Here is a 19,958-nt window from a genome sequence, read left to right as displayed (position 1 = left end):
TCCATGAGAGAGGAATTTGTTTTAAGCAATTAACGCCAATTGATGGACATAGGATAGAAAACATTAATGGAGAAGGGTGCAATTAGATTATCTTTCCAACACCAGAGGTTAGGGCACGGCAGCAAAACCAGACTCTGAAGGTAGTCCCAAGGGAATCTTTGGATTGCTTTTCTATACAGCACTATAGAAAAAAGGAAAAAAAAGAAGGTCCCAACTTTTCTCTCTGTCCCCGTACCTTAGCTTTAAAGCCCGCTTGGCTTTACAAAAAAGAAATAAAAATGCTTTTGAATTATTATTTTCACGTGTAGAAGTTACGTACTCCCTCTATATAAACCCCATGCAATATAGCAGGAAGAGCACACCTAGCTCGATCATCAAAAACCCTCCACTCAGTTATGGCATTGCAATTCCGCTCTTTGCTCTTGTGTGTGGTGCTGCTGCTCCTTGGCTTTGCATTGGCAAATACCAATGCTGCCAGGACAGATCCACCCGTTGTTTGTGCAACTCTCAACAGGACTCATTTCGATACTCTTTTTCCAGGGTTCACATTTGGCGCAGCTACAGCAGCTTACCAAGTCAGTGCATTCTGGGAGCTTAATTAATATTACTCATGAATTTGTTTTAATTTTTTGTTTCATATAGTTACTTTACTTAGCATGTGTCATTTATGAATATTGGCATCTTCATTCTGTAAATCGTGTTTTATATGTATATCTGTATGTGCATTTCAGTTAGAAGGTGCTGCAAACATAGACGGTAGAGGACCAAGCGTATGGGATAACTTCACCCATGAGCATCCAGGTCTGTTGAATCAAACAATCAATTAGTTAACAAATCTTCTATTTTCTATTTTTTTAGGTGACTAAATTGATGATCAGTTACTTCATTTCAAAAGCTATAAACAATGTATAAACAAGCCAATGCTTCTTGGAAATTAATTATTCTTCACTTACAAAGTGCTCAGTGGGAACTGCGCAGAAACTATGACCTTACCCAGCAAAGATCTGACAACTCTCATAGATCAAAGAAGATAGTTAGAAAGTTGTAAAAATTTGAATAAGGGTAATCATGGAAAATAAAACTCAAATTTTTTAATGTATTAATGTATCATTCAAAAATGTAATTAAGAGGAATAATACATCGCACATGAGAAGAAGTGAGAAGTTCCAACCAAGATGGTTAGGGTGAAGGTTGCTAGTATTCCCCTATTTAAATATCTAGATAGCTAAATTACTTTGTATCTTTATTTATAACTAAAATTACATTTGATTAATTGCAGAAAAGATAACTGATGGTAGCAATGGAGATGTTGCTATTGATCAATATCACCGTTATAAGGTTTGAAAATCACATAATTGTATTATGTAGACCTTCTATATTTGAATTTGAACACACGACATTAAGGATGATATCCTTAATTTTTAGCTTCTTTTTTTTATTATTATAATTATGTACATCTTTTGTGTCATTATAGGAAGATGTGGCAATTATGAAGGATATGGGGTTGGATGCTTATAGGTTCTCTATCTCATGGTCCAGATTGTTACCAAGTAAGTTGATCATCCGCATCCACATATATTATTGCGACCAATCGCTTTAATGTTTAACATCTTTTATTCAATTTAATTCCTATTTCATGATAGGTATTGGCTTATATTTTTCTTGTTTTGTTTTAATTATTATTAGATGGAAAACTAAGTGGTGGAATTAACAAGAAGGGAATCGAATACTACAATAATCTCACCAATGAACTCCTACGCAATGGTGATACAGCTCCCAATCTCATAAAATCCTCCTAATATAACAACAGTACCTGCAGTTGTTTAATCAAACTTCTAATTTTCTTTTACTGGTCATGCTATATATAGGTATAGAGCCATTAGTGACACTCTTCCACTGGGATGTTCCCCAAGCCTTAGTAGACGAATATGATGGTTTGTTAAGCCCTCGTATTGTGTAAGTGGACAAATTCCATCCTTTGTATAATATTGATCACTTAATTATATAAATACTATTATATACAATAAATACATTTTAAAATGTGTACACGCAGCGATGACTTTAAAGCATACGCAGACCTTTGTTATAAGGAATTTGGTGATCGAGTAAAGCATTGGACCACACTTAATGAGCCATATACCATTAGTAACCATGGTTACACAATCGGGATCCATGCACCAGGACGATGCTCTGATTGGTACAACCCAAAATGCCTTGGTGGAGATTCGGGTACTGAACCATATTTGGTGACACACAATCTACTTCTTGCTCATGCAGCTGCTGTAAAATTGTACAGAGAAAAATATCAGGTACTTCCGTTAGTCTTTTTTCTTTTTCTTTTAGAAATTGAGGTCCAACGAGTAACTAGTATTATGTAACAATCTAAGTGGGAATACTTTTTATACTGAGATAAACAATGGTTGTAATAATATATACATTATTTTGGCTCTAAATGAAAAAGAAAAAAAAAAACAATTACTTATCATTTTGGAGCAGGCATGTCAAAATGGTGTCATAGGAATAACTGTTGTATCACATTGGTTTGAGCCCGCTTCGGAGTCACAACAAGATAAAGACGCTGCATTTCAAGCTTTGGATTTTATGTATGGATGGTAAGTGTATTATTAATTTATATATCAACTCATTTGAATGCTTAATTTTTGAATTATACCTTCAGTTAGGTAGCCCGTGGTACTTTATATTATGTTATAAGTTCACGTTTGGGATTTTCATAGGTTTATGGACCCATTAACAAGAGGGGACTACCCGCAGATCATGCGATCCATTGTTGGTGAACGGTTACCAAATTTCACGGAAGAACAATCCAAGTCACTGAGTGGGTCATATGACTATATTGGAATAAACTACTACTCTGCTAGATATGCAAGCGCTTATCCTAAGGATTATTCTGTAACTACACCTCCAAGCTACCTAACAGATGTTCATGTTAATGTTACAAGTGAGTACAAATTGAAAATTTCAAGAAATTAATGTAGTTCTCCTAATAATTAGATCCTAATATTCATATTCATTTATGTTGTAGCAGCTGATCTTAACAGGGTCCCCATTGGTCCACGGGTACGCAATAAATTATTAGCTTAAGTTATTGGGATTTTGAGAATTAATAGCTATATATGCATATATTTTGTTTTCCATATACACATAAAGTGCTAAAAGTCTCATTGATCTTCAAATGGGATTGCAGGCTGCTTCAGACTGGTTATATGTTTACCCAAAAGGACTTTACGATCTTGTACTCTACACAAAGGAAAAGTATAATGATCCAATTATGTACATTACTGAGAATGGTACGTAATTAATATTTTAAAGCATTAATTAATTGCATCATCAATGTTTCACATATATGTATAATTGTGTAAAATAAAGTGAAGTGTTGTAAACTCTAAACTTAAAACTAAATGTACATTTTTTCTTCGGTTAAACAAATTGTATGCATTTGATACTGCATTATATTGTAGGCATGGATGAGTTCAATAATCCCAAATTATCACTCGAGCAAGCCCTTAATGATGCTAATAGAATTGACTACTACTATCGCCACCTCTGTTACCTCCAAGCAGCAATGAAGTAAGTTTTTGTCAACAAATTAATTAAGGCTATATATGTTTTGGCCTTCTTACATTTCGGTTATTGAATCACTATATTGAACCAATTATGTTCTTCTTCTTTTTTGGGTGTTTGTAGGGAGGGTGCTAATGTGCAGGGATACTTTGCATGGTCTTTGCTGGACAACTTTGAATGGAGCGAAGGATATACTGTTCGATTTGGTATCAACTATATTGATTATGACAATGGATTGGAAAGACACTCAAAACTCTCGACGCACTGGTTCAAAAGTTTTCTCAAGAGATCCTCAATTAGTAAGAAGAAAATCCGAAGATGTGGGAACAATAATGGTAGGGCTAACAAATTTGTGTATCAAATTTGAATCCCAAGGATGGATAAAGTACAGTGGCTCTTCCATAGTGGTTGTGTGAGCTGTTTTTCATGTTTTAACTTTTTGTTTTACTTTTTCTGAGTCAGAATAAGTTGCAACAACTCATTATGAGTCAGTTGTCTTTCCTTGTGAGGGTTTAGTTTTAATTTTACTTTATGTTGTTGACGTGCCTCGTTATCCAAGTTTGTTGACTTTATGCGGTGGAGGTGCTTTGGCCAGTTGTGGATATGGTTGGAGGGATATCTTATTGTCTAGATGTTGTTGATGTATCCTTCATGTGTTTGTATTAGTCCTTGTGATCAGTGCCCTTTATGGCTAAATTATAAATGTAATTTCTTCTAAATAAAAACGTTATAAATAAAAATAAAAACTAAAATAAATAGATGTTGAGCCTTGACTGAAATATTTGCTACTTATGGGATCCTGTTTGTCTTAAGTTGAAATGAACTTAGAATACGATACTAGTGTATAAATGCGTTATAGATCCATTAAAAATTCAAAAGAAAATGCTCGATCAGGTGCTTATTTGAGAAAACATCAAGTCGGCTATCAGCACAATACTTTTCTTCAAAAGAAAACTAATGTTGCTTGTATGATTAATTTCATGTGTACAAATTATACATAGACTTTAGCTTATATATATATATTTTAATTTCAATACAATACTCCTTACGCCACATAAACTTTAGCTTTCTTTATAAACGAGATGATAATTTATTTTTCCAAAGGAAATCGAGCCATTGTGATCGGCCACAATGAGAGACTTTTTTTCATCCTGCACAATACCATCCATTTATCAAACAAAATAAATAAATAAATAAAAATTCACCAGCCTTTCCCAAAGCGAAAAGCTCGTAAGAGACAAAGCCCACTCTCTATCCTTCTTCACCACACTGAGCATAACCATCAAACTAGACAGCTAGTTCCCAATTGTGGTAAATCTTTGGACACCACTTTATGGTTTAGAGGTGAACCAAACCAAACTGCTTGGGCCTAGGGACAAAGGAACAGTATAGGCTCAGTAGACTCTTGAAATACGCCGAATTGAACCGATCCGGTTCGATTAAACAAGTGGTTTTGAATATTGCAAACCATACGCCGAATCATATACCCAAAATCCCCAAAATCTTGTTACATAGAGAAATAAAAAAATAAGACCATCCACGTTGCAAACAATTGTCATCAGAAGTCCAAAACTGCAGTCATCAGGAATGGCCATGAACACAGGCCAACCCTCAGATGGTGGCTGAGGCAAAATTACACAGCAGGATGTTTGGGCATGAAAGAATTCACACGCCAGCCCATTTCTCACAAATAGCCCAGGAACAAGAAAACAGAAGACCGGGCTTTGACTCCAAAGGAAAAGCCCAATCCGCGCCAAATGTCCATATTTTTTTTTACGAAGTGATAGAAAAGTAAAAACACAAAGCAAGTCAGTAAAATTGCCAAATAAATGGCAAAATTGACCACCAAGCATATTGTTAAAAATCTAGAAGAAATAATTGGATTAGGGCCCAGCTTCTAAAAATTTCACCGTTTCTCTCAAAAAAAACACAGGAACAAGACAACATATTATTTCTAGAAAGCCTATTCTCAAGAAAACCCACTTGGCTACCTGACTTTGAAAAAGTCAAAAATCTCAACCATCACAGAGGAGCTGACAGAGAATTAATGAAGGCGGGTCTTACAGGAGGACTTCTCCAATTTTGCAACCAAAGGAAGAAGATCAAAATCCCTTTTTATATATATAAAGGAACTCTGCACCAAAGCACGTGGACTTTCCTAGAGAAGTAGACTACGATTTCAAGAGATTAGTAGGGAGCAAGGGAGTTGTTCAAAACAGGAAAAGTAAACTGACCATCATGGCAGATTAAGTTTTTCTCTTTACAAGGAACAAATAGAGAACAAACAGAGTTGGGTTTCTTTCAAGAAAAGCAGGGAAGTGATTGCCTTAGAACTGACTGCTGATGGTTTATTTGCCAGAATAGATAACTTCCCTTTTTTTATATTTAAAAATAAAAAGATCTGGTTTTTTAGAAAATCTGCCGCCCATTTTAAAGATTGAAAATTCCACTCCAGCATTTCCTATAAATATGAGAGAAGGTGAACAGATCAAAGGACAGCCAAAAAAATTCAATCAAAACAAAAACTCAAAACGATCACTTGATCTCAAAAACCTTCAAAGCGCTGAAGCAACCAAAAGCTCATTGAGCCACAAGAAACAAGTCAGCTATAATCCAGAATCTCTAACTTCAGTTCAGTTTCAGAGAAATAGTCATTCAAAGCGAGATTTCTCTCGTTACAAATTTGGTTCAGCATAAGCCAAATCAAGCAGAGTCCTGGTTTTTACAAATATAAAAGCCTAAACAAATTTATGGAGTGATCAAGCAGAACAGGTACTACAGTGCAGTTCTAGCTCAGTAATCATCAAATCCAGTCACTTCTGCCCCTTCAAGACTGAAGAGGTTCTAATTCTGCCTATTCAAAGAGCCTTCTAGGGATTGTAATACATTAAAGCTCTGCCAAATTCGAACATTGGTATCGATTTACAGTTGAAACTTGACAGTTGAAGGTGTTGATAGTCCAATCCAGCACAAACACATCCAATCCTGCCTGGATCAAAAGTAGCTATCCAGGCAGAAATTAAAGTACAAAGCTCTTTTTGTCTTTTTAAAGTTGGTCTTCCCTTCTGAGCTTTGTAATAGGCAGTTCTGTCTGAAAACAGTTCACTTTCTTATCATTTATTCTGGCCAGAACTACCAGTTTTGTACTGTGAAAAATTGTGAAGTCCTCACCAGTCTGAGACAAGAAAAGAACCTACTTGGGAGATATTCCTCACCCAAATTCACAATCGCCTATTTAGCAATCAATAACTTGGGGCGCAAGTTATCTATTTTTAAGAAGTCTGCTAGGGTTGTTATTGCTAGTAGTGGCACGCTCGCGCACAAAAGAAAGTTGACTTGTTGACGAGTCAATGATTTTCGAGACAGTGGGGAACTTTACCCTACCATCACAGGAACAAATATAAAACGGGTGAACAATTTGGCACGCCCAGTGGGACCTCTCAGTATACATGTTCTTGAAAAAATCCTCTAGTATATGAATATTGAAAGTTGTAGCCAGAATGCACGATGTGCCATGGAAAGAGATCAAACAGCTCTCCTGGAAGGACTGGAGTCAGAAGAAAGTGATGCTAGGCAATCACCCTATGGCAGTACCAGGAGTAGGCGTTCCAAGTCTGGCTCCAGAAGGTTGAACCAGATACAGGAGGTTGTGTTCCGATAGGAGGCCACAGCGCAAATAAGCCAGGATACTCTAAACAACATGACAGCCATGATGCAATGGCAAGTCATCAGGCAGTTCAGGAAGTACCGTGAGGCTACTATTGCTAGAATTCCAAACCCAGATATGGTGGTCCAGCAGCTAGATCTCCCTTATGCATCTCCACCAGGACTGACATGGCCATACTAAAAGAACCCTCTCATTGCACAGATAGCTAGAATACCAGGATGTGGAGAAATCCAAGCTGGACAGAGGAGATGAGCCTTTCCCATCCAAGAACATGAGGCTCCAGATCGTCCAGAAGGCCCTGCACCAGTTCAGGCCCCCAAGAATCTGCCAAAACCTCAACCTATTCCACAACATGTGGCTCCACGTGATTATCCATTGGAACTCTTGCCTTAGCAACCAGCTGTGTTGCCCTACAGACCCAGAAGGATGCACCCCAATCCATTCCCTCCACTAGCATGAGGTAGGAAAGGCAGAGCGGGAATTAACCCCTTAGCCAACAATGACAGGAACCGACTAGGGGAAAACTAGAGGAATCATCAAGATTTTGAAGAAGAGGAAGAACACAGGAAGGAAGTTCTACTCAAGCCATACAGAATGGAGCACATGATTGAGCACAACCAGCCAGAACATGGGCGAAATCCGCATCCTGTCAATGCTTTGAATGATATGAGGGCACTTTAGAAAATAATCAGGGATGTGATGGAACATGAAGCGAGAAGAGTAGAAAGGCCCACCTAAAGAAAGCCATATTCGGCCTATTTTGATCAAATACCTCTATCCCCAGGTTTCAAGGTGCCAAACTTCACATTGTTCAACGGAGAAGACGTCCACGCTTCATCAATTGAGCATATAGGTAGATTTTATGTCCAGGGCATAGCCATAGAATTCAGCCATAAGTCTTCCATGACTACTATTTCAGGATTCAGCCATAAGTCACCATCAGTGATCTTGCTGCCTTCCAACAGAGTAAAGATGAGCCTGCTCAAGACGTCATAACCAGGTTCAGAAAGCTGAAAATGAAAAGCCGAATCCCTATGAAAGAAAGGCACTTCATCTAAATGGCTCAAACCGCCCTTAAAATCTCTCTAAGGAAGATATTTGATGGGATGCTATTTGAAGATTTGGCACAATTGGCAGACAAAGCATCCAAGTACGAGGAGCTGCTCAGGGAAGAACAACACAAGAGGAACTCTTCCAAAGGCACATATTACAAAACCCCATCTTCTTCAGTACATGTGGTTGAGGTAGAATCAGAAGAAGGCACAGAATGCTCGGAAGAAAGAGAAATTGTCGTGGCAGAAATGGCGAAATTAAAACATCCCATCAGCTGCAAGGCTCTGATAAAACCACCAAAAGACCAAAAGCTACCACCATTCTATTCAACTAGATTTTCAATGCACCAACAACAAGGCTGAATTTGAAGCTTTAATCTTTGGCCTTGAAATACTGGTAGAATTAGGAATCCAGTCTGTGGAAATTTTGTGAGATTCTATGCTTGTGTCAAAAGAGATTGATGGAGAATACAAGTGTCTAAATCCTTCTCTATGTGTTTATTTGGTGGCAACTAGAAACCTTCTGGCAGAATTTAGGGAAGCTACTTGGGAATATATCCCAAGGGAAGAAAACTTTGCAGCTAATGAAATGGCTCAAATAGCAACAGGGATACAAATGCCTGAAAACTGTGTACAAAAAATCATCAAGATAGGAAAGAAAAGCCTACCATCTGTCCTAACCAGAGGAATGGAAATAGATGTCAATACTGCCATAATGACTGAAGAAGATTGGAGGCTGCCTATAATCAATTATTTGCATTATCCAAACCTTTCCTATGAAAAAAAAGATCAAAATCATAGCCTTAAACTACATCATGTGGAATGGAGATTTGGGAGAAACCCATGAAAGAATCTATGGAGCTCATCAAGGTGGAGGAAGATGTGCTGGTTAATTAGAAGGTGTGGCTACTTCTGGCCATCCATGATGAAAGACTGCATTGAGTATTCCAAGGGATATGAGGCTTGTCAAAGGCATGGTCCAATCCAGCAGGCTCCTTCAGTTCCCATGAGTCTAGTGGTTAAGCCATGGCCATTCAGAGGATGGGCAAAGGATCTCATTGGTAAAATCTATCCAGCCAGTAGCAAACAACATTGTGTTATCATTGTGGCTACAGACTATTTCACCAAGTAGGTGGAAGCCAAACCTGTTAAATCGACTACATCTCAAGAGATCATCACCTTCATAGAATAGCAGATTATACAGAGGTTTGGTATTCCAGAGTCAATCACAACTGCCAGGGGATCTTCTTTCATATCTGGAGAAATGCTAGATATTGCAGAAGCATTCAAGTTCAAACTACTTCAATCTACCCCTTATTATGCTTAGGCTAATGGACATGCAGAATCAAGTAACAAAGTGATCATCAACATTATCAGGAAAATGCTTGAGAAAAATCCAAAGCAGTGGCATGAGAAATTATCAGAAACTCTCTGGGCATATAGAACTTCAAAGAGAGAGGTGACTGGCATGACCTCATATGCTCTAACTTATGGTCATGATGCAATTCTGCCTATAAAAATAGCAGTGCAATCTCTTAGAATTGCTCAGCAACACAATCTGATTGGAGAAGACTACTCTCAAGCAATGCTGCTAGAACTAGAAGGTTTGGATGCCAGCAGAATTGATACCCTCAACAAACTCTTAGCAGGGAAACATGCTGTATCAAGGGCCTACAATAAAAGAGTTAAAAACAAAAGTTTTGAAGAAGGAGAAATAGTCTAGAAAGCAGTTATGCCCCTCGGAACACACATAGCTGGTTATGGAAAGTGGTCACCTATATCGGAAGGTCCTTTCATAATCCAGCGAGTCCTTATACTGGGATCATATAGATTACAGGATCGAGATGGAGATATTTATGTTGTACCAATCAGTGGCAAATGGCTGAAGAAATTCTACCTAACTATATGGGATTCACAGGCTGTGCAAACCGATCCTGGAATAGAGGATGAACAAGATAGAATTGTTGTTTGAATTTTTGTTCAGAGTTACGCTTTTAAGTGTTATCTTTAAGTCTGTTTTGTTCCCTGCGTTCTTTTGTTCAGAGTTATGCTTTTAAGTGTTATCTTTAAGTCTGTTTTGTTCCCTGCCTTCTTTTTTTCAGAGTTATGCTTTCACCAAATATAATGAGGCCTCTACAATCTACAATGCTAGCCTAGAAGCTGCAACCATGTTCTGCACAAGAAAAGTGGCCTTGGTCTTAGTGCCCAGTCTAGCCCCAAGCTTGTTTTGCTTCTCCCTCAGTCCAGCCAGCTGCGCTTGAAGTTCTTCAATATGTTTCTCCAGCTTATCAGCAGCAGTCTTGGCCTCCTTGTAACCTACCACCATCTGATCCAGTTCTACTTTTTGATTTTGATAATCAGCCAGGTTGGCTTCATGCGTAGCCTTGCATAATTCAGAGGCATTAAAGGAAGGCTTAAGATCTTCATAACGAGTGTAAAGATTGAGCACATCTCTTGTCGGGCCTAAGCTGAGCTCAAGGATAGGTCTGGGAGCCATGTTCTCCCTGTGCAACAGATCCAGATCCTTCATCAGCTGGTCAACAGCTTTTATATTCTCATCCAAGTCCAGCTCGTTTGACTGCCATATTTTTACTCTGTCCACTGCCTTGGATTTAGCCTTGTCAGGAGTAGAGCTGAGTTTTTCTAGCTTGTCCACCCAAGCATCCAGATCCATGGCTTCAAATTCTACCAGTTCTGGATCAACAAATGAGGCAGTGGCTGGTGAATTAGGAATAGAATGGGTAGGCATCTGCAAAAGGATCTCAAGTCAGTTTCATGCAAAACTAAAATCAAAGGGAAGCTCAAGAACAAGCAAATAGTCACAGCTACAATAGGAGGCTTAAGAGGACTGATCGCCACGGTCATAACCCCGGCAGTTCTATCTTTTTCCACCTGAAAAGGACAAAGGTATTAGAAGCAAAATAGAACAAAAATGCAAAAACCAGGCAGTCAAAAGCAACACAAAAGTTACCTCAGGTTCAGGAATAGCAACAGGTTGTTTTGCCTCCCCTTCAAGCTCTGGGGCAGCATCAGAATGATCTGCCTCCACATCATCAAATAGGGCCAATTTTGAGCTTGTGGGTTCTGCCCTATGAGCTTTTTCTTGTTGTTTGGCCAAGGCAATGCTTTCTGCTATTACCTCAGCATGAATCTCCTCCTACATATGGACAGGAGTCAGAAGTTAGAAGAAGAATATATGTAAAATAATCATACGGCCTCTTCTTCAAACTCCTTTTCTTTCTCTTTTGTAGGAACGTCTTTTTCTTTTTCTTATTCCTTCTCCTGCTCCACAGCTTCAAAAGCTTCCCTCAGATCTTCATCAATTCCAAAAGTTTCGGTAAGAGCAGCTGCAGGCTCTTCTGTCTCTTCAGATTCCACTGCAATCTTTTTCCTAAGTCTTTTCGACCTAGTAGGAGGAGGAGAAGGAGGACTTTCAGCTGCAAAAATAGAAGAAAAAAGGTTAGGAAAATAGGCAGAACAAAACGGAATAAAATCAAAAAGTTCAAGATATCAAAGTCTTACCAGAAACTTCGAGCTGGACAACACTGTCCTAAGCAGGAGCAGCTTCTTTTCTTTTCCTTCTAGCAGAAGGTGTGGCCTTAACAGCTGGTTGCTCTGCCAGGGACTCATGCTGATCTTCTTCATCTCCAAAGGGGAGCTCTAGATCCCCAGCAACTATAACAGAAGTAACTACACAGAAGAATGAAGAATTAGAACGCAATCCAGCAGAAGGAAGGGAGAAGGACAGAATTCAGAAACTTACCAATCACCTCCCCAGATTGAACAGCTTGTCCTCCAAGGTTGGTTGTCATGGAAGGATCTGCAGAAAATAGGCAGAACAGTTTAGGATTACTAGGAAAGAATGAGATAAATCACAAGCAGAATAGAAGTAAAAACGGAGGGCCAAAGTGGAGACTTTACCTTCAATTACTTGGGCATTTATGCCCTTCACAAGTTGCACAATAAACTTCTTGGCATCTGATTCTTCCAAGACAGTGCCAACATCCTAGGTATCAAACAACACCTTCACAGCAGTGTTTGCGTCCGTCAGGCCAGAAAACCTAGCCTTCCTCCAAGCATCAAAATTGGCATAACTGCAAGAATTAGGCTCCCATGATGGATAGAAAGCATCCACACCGTTGTTGATTTTATTAACTGAGCATCTGCAGTCCTTATGCACGTCTAGGTCGTCTGAGTCCCCCCAAGAGGTAGCCCGGTTGCAGCTTCTATATTACTTAAGAGGAATTAGTTTAGGACAACCAAGTTGCCTAGCGCAGAAATTGGGGTGATACATTTCTACCTCTAGATGATAGTTGGGAGGTTTGCCTCCACGAAAGGGCATGTCCCTGGGCAGCATTACACTCAGGAACTTCTTCCTGAAATCAATCCTGGCTTCTTCTTCTTCTTCTGGCTTTTTCTCAAACAGTCTATACCCAGGCTGAAACTAAAGATAGGTCCTCCTGAGCACCATTTGCCACTGTGCAACAGATCTCTTGGTGCAGTGCCTAAAGAATATCAAGTATTCTTCAATAGAGCGCTTGGGCACTTCTGCTGACATCAACGAAAGAGCCATGACCCAGTCTTCAGGCAGAACGATGTCCAGAAACCTCAGTTCTGGAAAGTACACCTGCAACCAGATCTGGATCATCCAAAATGAGCCAGGAGGAGACGGATTCAGAGGACTCTCCAAGGTAGTAGTGCGCAGATTCTTGACATATTCGGAGGACTCTCCAAAATCTTGTTACATAGAGAAATAAAAAAAATAAAAAAACCGTCCATGCTGTAAACAATTGTCATCAGAAGTCCAAAATTGCAGTCATCAGGAATAGCCACGAACACAGGCCAACCCTCAGATGGTGGCTGAGGCAAAATTACATAGTAGGATGTTTGTGCCTAAAAGAATTCACACGCCAGCTCATTTCTCACAAAAAGCCCAGGAACAAGAAAACAGAAGATTGGGCTTTTTACGAAGTGATAGAAAAGTAAAAACAGAAAGTAAGTCAGCAAAATTGCGAAATAAATGGCAAAATTGACCACCAAGAAGATCATTAAAAATCTAGAAGAAAGAATTGGATTAGGACCCATCTTTTAAAAATTTCACCATTTCTCTAAAAAAACCCAGCAACAAGTCAACAGTTTTTTTTCTTTTCTGGAAAGCCTATTCTCAAGAAAACCCACGTGGCTATCTGACTTTGAAAAAGTTAAAAATCTCAACCATCACAGAGGAGCTGACAGAGAATTAATGAAGGCAGGTCTTACAGGAGGACTTCTCCATTTTTGCAGCCAAAGGAAGAAGATCAAAATCCATTTTTATATATATAAAGGGACTCTGCACCAAAGCAAGTGGCCTTTTCAAGAGATAAGCAGACTACGATTTCAAGGGATAAGTAAGGAGAAAGGAAGTTGTTCAAAACAGGAAAAGTAAACTGGCCATCACGGCAAATTGAGTTTTCTCTTTACAAGGAACAAACAGAGAATAAAGAGAGTTGGTTTTCTTTCAAGAAAAGCAGGGAAGTGATTGCTTTAGAATTGACTGTTGACGGTTTATTTGCCAGAATAGATAACTTCCCTTTTTGACATTTAAAAATAAAAAGATCTTGTTTTTTAGAAAATCTGCCGCCCATTTTAAAAGACAGCAAAAAAAATTCAATCAAAACAAAAACTCAAAATGATCACTTGATCTCAAAAACCTTCAAAACACTGAAGCAACCAAAAGCTCATTGAGCCACAAGAAACAAGTCAGCTATAATCCAGAATCTCTAACTTCAGTTCAATTTCAGAGAAATAGTCATTCAAAGCGAGATTTCTCTCGTTACAAATTTGGTTCAGCATAAACCAAATCAAGGAGAGTTCGGATTTTTACTAATATGAAAACCTCAACAAATTTATGGGGAGCCCTGAAGTAATCATCCAATCCAGCCACTTCTGCCCCTTCCAGACTGAAGAGGTTCCAATTTTGCCCATTCAAAGAGCCTTCTAGGGCTTGAAATAGATTAAAGCTCTGTCAAACTCGAACGTTGGTATTGATTTACAGCTGAAACTTGACAGTTGAAGGTGTTGATAGTCCAATCCAGCACAAACACATCCAATCCAGCCTGGATCAAAAGTAGCTATCCAGGCAGAAATTAAAGTCCAAAGCTCTTTTTGTCATTTTAAAGTTGGTCCTCCCTTTTGAGCTTTGTAATAGGCAGTTCTGCCTAAAAACAGTTCACTTTCTTATCATTTATTCTAGCCAGGACTACTAGTTTTGTATGTGAAAAATTGTGAAGTCCTCACCAGTCTGAGGCAAGCAAAGAACTTACTTGGGAGATATTCCTCACCCAAATTCAGAATCGCCAGTTTAGAAATCAGTAACTTAGGGCTCAAGTTATCTATTTTTAAGAAGTATGCTATAGCAGTGGCACGCTCGCACACAAAAGAAAGTTGACTTGTTGACCAGTCAACGGTTTTCGAGACAATGAAGAACTTTACCCTACCATCACAGGAACAAATATAAAACAGGTGAACATAGGAATAGTATCATTTACTTTCTCTTCTAACGTATTTAAAGAGTTTACTGAGCATATACTGTTCCTTTGTCCCTAGGCCCAGGCAGCTTGGTTTGGTTCACCTCTAAACCATAAAGTGGTGTCCAAAGATTTACCACAATTGGGAACTGGCTGTCTAGTTTGATGGTTATGCTCAGTGTGGTGAAGAAGGATAGAGAGTGGGCTTTGTCTCTTATGAGCTTTTTGCTTTGGGAAAGGCCTGGTGGATTTTTATTTATTTTTTTGTTTTGTTTGATAAATGGATGGTATTGTGCAGGATTAAAAAAAGTCTCTCATTGTGGCAGATCACAATGGCTGGATTTCTTTTGGAAAAATAAATTATCATCTCGTTTATAAAGAAAGATAAAGTTTATGTGGCGTAAGGAGTATTGTATTGAAATTAAAATATATATATATATATATATAAGCTAAAGTCTATGTATAATTTGTACACATGAAATTAATCATACAAGCAACATTAGTTTTCTTTGGAAGAAAAGTATTGTGCTGATAGCCGACTTGACGTTTTCTTAAATAAGCACCTGATCGAGCATTTTCTTTTGAATTTTTAACAGATCTATAAAGAATTTATACACTAGTATTTTGTTCTAAGTTCAAAAGACAAACTAGATGCCATAAGTAGCAAATATTTCGGTCAAGGCTCAACATTTATTTATTTTAGTTTTTATTTAGAAGAAATTACATATATAATTTAGTCGTAAAGGGCACTGATCACAAGGACTAATACAAACACATGAAGGATACATCAACAGCATCTAGACAATAAGATATCCCTCCAACCATATCCACAACCGGCCAAAGCACCTCGATCGCATAAAGTCAACAAACTTGGATAAACGAGGCACATAAACAACATAGAGTAAAATTAAAACTAAACCCTCACAAGGAAAGACAACTAACTCGTAATGAGTTGTTGCAATTTATTCCGACTCAGAAAAAGTCAAACAAAAAGTTAAAACACGAAAAACAGCTCGCACAACCACTATGGAAGAGCCATTGTACTTTATCCATCCTTGGGATTCAAATTTGATACAAATTTTGTAGCTCTACCATTATTGTTCCCACATCTTTGGATTTTCTTCTTACTAATTCAGGATCTCTTGAGAAAACTTTTGATCCAATGCGTCAAGAGTTTTGAGTGTCTTTCCAGTCCATTGTCATAATCAATATAGTTGATACCAAATCGAACAGTATATCCTTCGCTCCATTCAAAGTTGTCTAGCAAAAACCATGCAAAGTATCCCTGCACATTAGCACCCTCCCTAAAAACACCCAAACAAGAAGAAGAACATAATTGGTTCAATATAGTGATTAAATAAGTGAAATGTAAGAAGGCCAAAACATATATAGCCTTAATTAATTTGTTGACAAAAACTTACTTCATTGCTTCTTGGAGGTAACAAAGGTGGTGATAGTAGTAGTCAATTCTATTAGCATCATTAAGGGCTTGCTCGAGTGATAATTTGGGATTATTGAACTCATCCATGCCTGCAATATAATGCAGTATCAAATGCATACAATTTGTTTAACCAAAGAAAAAATGTACATTTAGTTTTAAGTTTAGAGTTTACAACACTTCACTTTATTTTACACCGTTATACATAATGTGAAACATTGATGATACAATTAATTAATGCTTAAAAATATTAATTACCATTCTCACACCATTATACATATATGTGAAACATTGATGATGCAATTAATTAATGCTTAAAAATATTAATTACCATTCTCAGTAATGTACATAATTGGATCATTATACTTTTCCTTTGTGTAGAGTACAAGATCGTAAAGTCCTTTTGGGTAAACATATAACCAGTCTGAAGCAGCCTGCAATCCCATTTGAAGATCAGTGAGACTTTTAGCACTTTATGTGTATATGGAAAACAAAATATATGCATATATAACTATTAATTCTCAAAATTCCAATAACTTAAGCTAATAATTTATTGCGTGGACCAATGGGGACCTCATTAAGATCAGCTGCTACAACATAAATGAATATGAATATTAGGATCTAATTATTAGGAGAACTACATTAATTGCTTGAAATTTTCAGTTTGCACTCACTTGTAACATTAACATGAACATCTGTTAGGTAGCTTGGAGGTGTAGGTACAGAATAATCCTTAGGATAAACGCTTGCATATCTAGCAGAGTAGTAGTTTATTCCACTATAGTCATATGACCCACTCAGTGAATTAGATTGTTCTTCCGTGAAATTTGGAAACCGTGAACCAAGAATAGATCGCATGATTTGCGGGTAGTCACCTCTTGTCAATGGGTCCATAAACCTATATATGAAAATTCCAAACGTGAACTTATAAAATTATATAAAGTACCACGGGCTACCTAACTGAAGTTATAATTCAAAAATAAAACATTTAAATGAGTTGATATATAAATTAATAATACACTTACCATCCATACATAAAATCCAAAGCTTGAAATGCAGCGTCTTTATCTTGTTAATTGTGACTCCGAAGCGGGCTCAAACAAATGTGATACAACAGTTATTCCTATGACACCATTTTGACATGCCTGCTCCAGACTGATAAGTAATTGTTTTGTTTTTCTTTTCATTTAGAGCCAAAAGAATGTATATATTATTGCAACTATTGTTTATCTCAATATAAAAAGTATTCCCACTTATATTGTTACATAATACTAGTTACTCGTTGGACCTCAATGTTCTGAAAGAAAAAAAAAACAAAAAAAAACAAAAAAAAAAGACTAATGAAAGTACTTGATATTTTTCCCTGTACAATTTTACAGCAGCTGCATGAACAATGAGTAGATTGTGTGTCACTAAATATGGTTCAGTACCCGAATCTCCACCAAGGCATTTTGGGTTATACCAATCAGAGCATCGTCCTGGAGCATGGATCCCGATTGTGTAACCATGGTTACTAATGGTATATGGTTCATTAAGTGTGGTCCAATGCTTTACTCGATCACCAAATTCCTTATAACAAAGGTTTGCGTATACTTTAAAGTCATCGCTGCGTGTATAATTAAGTGATCAATATTATACAAAGGATGGAATTTGTCCACTTACACAATACGAGGGCTTAACAAACCACCATATTCGTCTACTAAGGCTTGGGGAACATCCCAATGAAAGAGTGTCACTAATGGCTCTTTACCTATATATATAGCATGACCAGTAAAAGAAAATTAGAAGTTTGATTAAACAACTGCAGGTACTGTTGTTATATTAGGAAGATTTTATGAGATTGAGAGGATTTTATGAGATTGGGATGAGCTGTATTACCATGGCGTAGGAGTTCATTGGTGAGATTATTGTAGTATTCGACTCCCTTCTTGTTAATTCCACCACTTAGTTTTCCATCTAATAATAATTAAAACAAAACAAGAAAAATATAAGCCAATACCTATCATGAAATAGGAATTAAATTGAATAAAAGATGTTAAACATTAAAGTGATTGGTTGCAATAATATATGTGGATGCGGATGATCAACTTACTTGGTCACAATCTGGACCATGAGATAGAGAACCTATAAACATCCAACCCCATATCCTTCATAATTGCCACATCTTCCTATAATGACACAAAAGATGTACATAATTATAAAAAAAAAAGAAGCTAAAAATTAAGAATATCATCTTTAATATCGTGTGTTCAAATTCAAATATAGAAGGTCTACATAATACAATTATGTGATTTTCAAACCTTATAACGGTGATATTGATCAATAGCAACATCTCCATTGCTACCATCAGTTATCTTTTCTGCAATTAATCAAATGTAATTTTAGTTATAAATAAAGATACAAAGTAATTTAGCTATTTAGATATTTAAATAGGGGAATGCTAGCAACCTTCACTCTAACCATCTTGGTTGAACTTCTCACTTCTTCTTATGTGCGATGTATTATTCCTCTTAATTACATTTTTGAATGATACATTAATACATTAAAAAAATTGAGTTTTATTTTCCATGATTACCGTTATTCAATTTTTTACAACTTTCTAACTATCTTCTTTGATCTAGGGGAGTTGTCAGATCTTTGCTGGGTAAGGTCATAGTTTCTGCGCAGTTCCCATTGAGCACTTTGTAAGTGAAGAATAACTAATTTCCATGAAGCATTGGCTTGTTTATTATATCTTTTAAAAAATAGAAAATAGAAGATTTGTTAACTAATTGATTGTTTGATTCAACAGACCTGGATGCTCATGGGTGAAGTTATCCCATACGCTTGGTCCTCTACCGTCTATGTTTGCCGCACCTTCTAACTGAAATGCACATACAGATATACATATAAAACACGATTTACAGAATGAAGATGCCAATATTCATAAATGACACATGCTAAGTAAAGTAACTATATGAAACAAAAAATTAAAACAAATTCAAGAGTAATATTAATTAAGCTCCCAGAATGCACTGACTTGATAAGCTGCTGTAGCTGCACCAAATGTGAACCCTGAAAAAAGAGTATCGAAATGAGTCCTGTTGAGAGTTGTGCAAACAACGGGTGGATCAGTCCTGGCAGCATTGGTATTTGCCAACGGGTGGATAATCTAATTGCACCCTTCTCCATTAATGTTTTCTGGCCTATCTCCATCAATTGGCGTTAATTGCTCATAACAAAGTTCTCTCTCATGGAAACTCTTCTTCATGGGCGAACTCTTCTTCATTGGTTCCATAGAAACTATTTCTCTCTCTCTCTCTCTCTCTCTCTCTCTCTCTCTCTCTCTCTCTCTCTCAAAAAAAAAAAAAAAAAAGTAAAAAAAGAAACTATTTCTCTCTCATTGTTAATTGATCTTCCATGCAAAATAGACCTAAGATTGTTGAGAGTGTGAATCTCATTCGTTACCAATTAATTTTGAGTTGAAATACTCATGTTCTAATTGAGTATATCATAACGTATTATGATCAAGAACCATTATAAAATGACTGGTTTAATATAGGCCCCTACAATTTCTATTTTCTAGATACCATCCAATTAAAAGTTGTTATTGGAATTTAGCCCCAAACATTATTTTTCGCAAAATGAAGTAATAGGTATGTTATTTTTCCAACATAAAATTGTATGTAAGCTATTATATTTATAAAATACAGTCCCGATCTCTTGGACCACAG

At 37.2% G+C, this 19,958-nt stretch overlaps 1 protein-coding gene and 1 pseudogene across 3 annotated transcripts; one reads left to right on the top strand and one right to left on the bottom strand.

Moving 5' to 3' along the window:
* On the top strand, window positions 347-4,334 carry LOC18783761 (beta-glucosidase 12). Of its 2 annotated transcripts, none has more exons than XM_020560602.1 (13): window positions 347-575; window positions 732-801; window positions 1,280-1,338; window positions 1,475-1,550; window positions 1,687-1,764; window positions 1,869-1,956; window positions 2,054-2,309; window positions 2,497-2,612; window positions 2,736-2,959; window positions 3,047-3,078; window positions 3,206-3,308; window positions 3,480-3,588; window positions 3,706-4,334. In XM_020560602.1, the coding sequence occupies exons 1-13, from the start codon at window positions 396-398 to the stop codon at window positions 3,947-3,949; spliced, it is 1,635 nt and encodes a 544-aa protein (XP_020416191.1). In that variant the 5' UTR covers window positions 347-395; the 3' UTR covers window positions 3,950-4,334. The 2 variants fall into 2 exon arrangements, with proteins under 2 accessions (XP_020416191.1, XP_007217246.1); XM_007217184.2 differs by having other exon boundaries at window positions 3,044-3,078.
* Window positions 15,838-19,168, bottom strand: LOC18783762 (annotated as a pseudogene). The gene is made up of 11 exons (XR_002270754.1): window positions 19,039-19,168; window positions 18,546-18,604; window positions 18,338-18,413; window positions 18,124-18,201; window positions 17,908-17,995; window positions 17,596-17,851; window positions 17,271-17,390; window positions 16,916-17,143; window positions 16,577-16,707; window positions 16,229-16,337; window positions 15,838-16,111 (listed from the first exon to the last, which is right to left on the bottom strand). The product of XR_002270754.1 is annotated as a beta-glucosidase 12 (transcript).

The sequence above is a fragment of the Prunus persica genome, chromosome G3, assembly GCF_000346465.2.
Source record: "Prunus persica cultivar Lovell chromosome G3, Prunus_persica_NCBIv2, whole genome shotgun sequence".
In the NCBI taxonomy this organism is placed as follows: domain Eukaryota; kingdom Viridiplantae; phylum Streptophyta; class Magnoliopsida; order Rosales; family Rosaceae; genus Prunus; species Prunus persica.
Note: the sequence above shows the minus strand (reverse complement) of the source record. Positions and strands in the feature narration are given on the sequence as shown.